Here is a 1,112-nt window from a genome sequence, read left to right as displayed (position 1 = left end):
CTTCTAACTTGTCTTTTCAACATCCTGAGCCTGGGTCAAAAAGTTTTAATAACCTATTACCCACGTTTACCATTCAACCAAATTTAATCAAGATTGATTCTGGATTGAAGAACACTTACGTGGGAAGTTAGCATGATGGAAAGCAAACACAGGTTTAGGGCAAACATCTCCCCCTCTCACCGTTATCTCTTTCTTTCTGCGTAACTCATCAACCTCATACTATGGAAGAAAAAGAAGACAGACAAAGTTAGTAAACAAGTTATTCTAAACATTCAAAACCTTATGTTCCAAGCTAGCTGAACAATTATCATCCAATCCTGTGTTACAATGGCAAATATGTTTAATACTTTATATAGTGCTTTCATAGTACTTCAACTTTGTGAGTTAATTAATGACGCAGGCAATTAAAAGTTCCATTTTCCACAGGAGAAAACAGATACTTGAAAAGAGTAACTTGCCCAAGGTCAGAACTAAGAAAAAGGAGAAAACATGGAACTTGGGCTTGAGTGTTCTTTCCATTACACTTTCTTCTAAACAACCATTTCATGGGAAGAGTCCAAAAGATCATGAGGTTAAAAAGACAAACACGAGTGTACAATACCAATTTTTTATTTATTTTACTTTATAGATGAAAAGACATGACCTAATATACAATACACAGTTTCAATCAAGCCTGACAAGGAGGTTGGGAAGGATTATCAACAAATGATGATTAAGTAATACATTATGTGCTTAATTAAACAGGTCCCTCTTATGACTATCAGCAGTCTTAGTAAGAATGTAAGAAAAATATCACCACATCGGAATAAAACATAAAACAGCAACAGCAGTATATGAGTGAACTCTACAAAATAACTCTGTGGTTCATTAATCTATATATAAAACAAGTGAAACACACACAAAAACTTACTGGAGTCAGCCTTGCTACTTCTGGATGTTCCACGTAAAAGTTCTTCTCAAACTTGGGGAGCTCACTCAAATCCCATTTCTTTTTACGTAAACGCTCCCCAGGATTACCAAATTTCTTCGGGGGGAGGCCACCACCACCTCTTGCTCCAAATCTAGAAACACCAAAAATTTTAATTCATTAGTATTTTTAAAGAAACATATTT

General features: G+C 35.1%; 1 protein-coding gene across 2 annotated transcripts in view; it reads right to left on the bottom strand.

The window, feature by feature from the left end:
* DDX17 (DEAD (Asp-Glu-Ala-Asp) box helicase 17) overlaps positions 1 to 1,112 on the bottom strand; it is a 20,576-nt gene that overhangs the window by 14,034 nt on the left and 5,430 nt on the right. For both annotated transcript variants that reach the window (XM_012638095.1, XM_012638096.1), the window contains exons 2-3: positions 911 to 1,061; positions 120 to 219 (exon numbers count right to left, since the gene is read on the bottom strand). In XM_012638095.1, coding sequence (XP_012493549.1) covers positions 120 to 219; positions 911 to 1,061 — 251 coding nt within the window. The remainder of the gene's footprint in view (positions 1 to 119; positions 220 to 910; positions 1,062 to 1,112) is intronic.

This window comes from Propithecus coquereli, unplaced genomic scaffold (assembly GCF_000956105.1).
Source record: "Propithecus coquereli isolate 6110/MARCELLA unplaced genomic scaffold, Pcoq_1.0 Scaffold126, whole genome shotgun sequence".
Taxonomy (NCBI): domain Eukaryota; kingdom Metazoa; phylum Chordata; class Mammalia; order Primates; family Indriidae; genus Propithecus; species Propithecus coquereli.
Note: the sequence above shows the minus strand (reverse complement) of the source record. Positions and strands in the feature narration are given on the sequence as shown.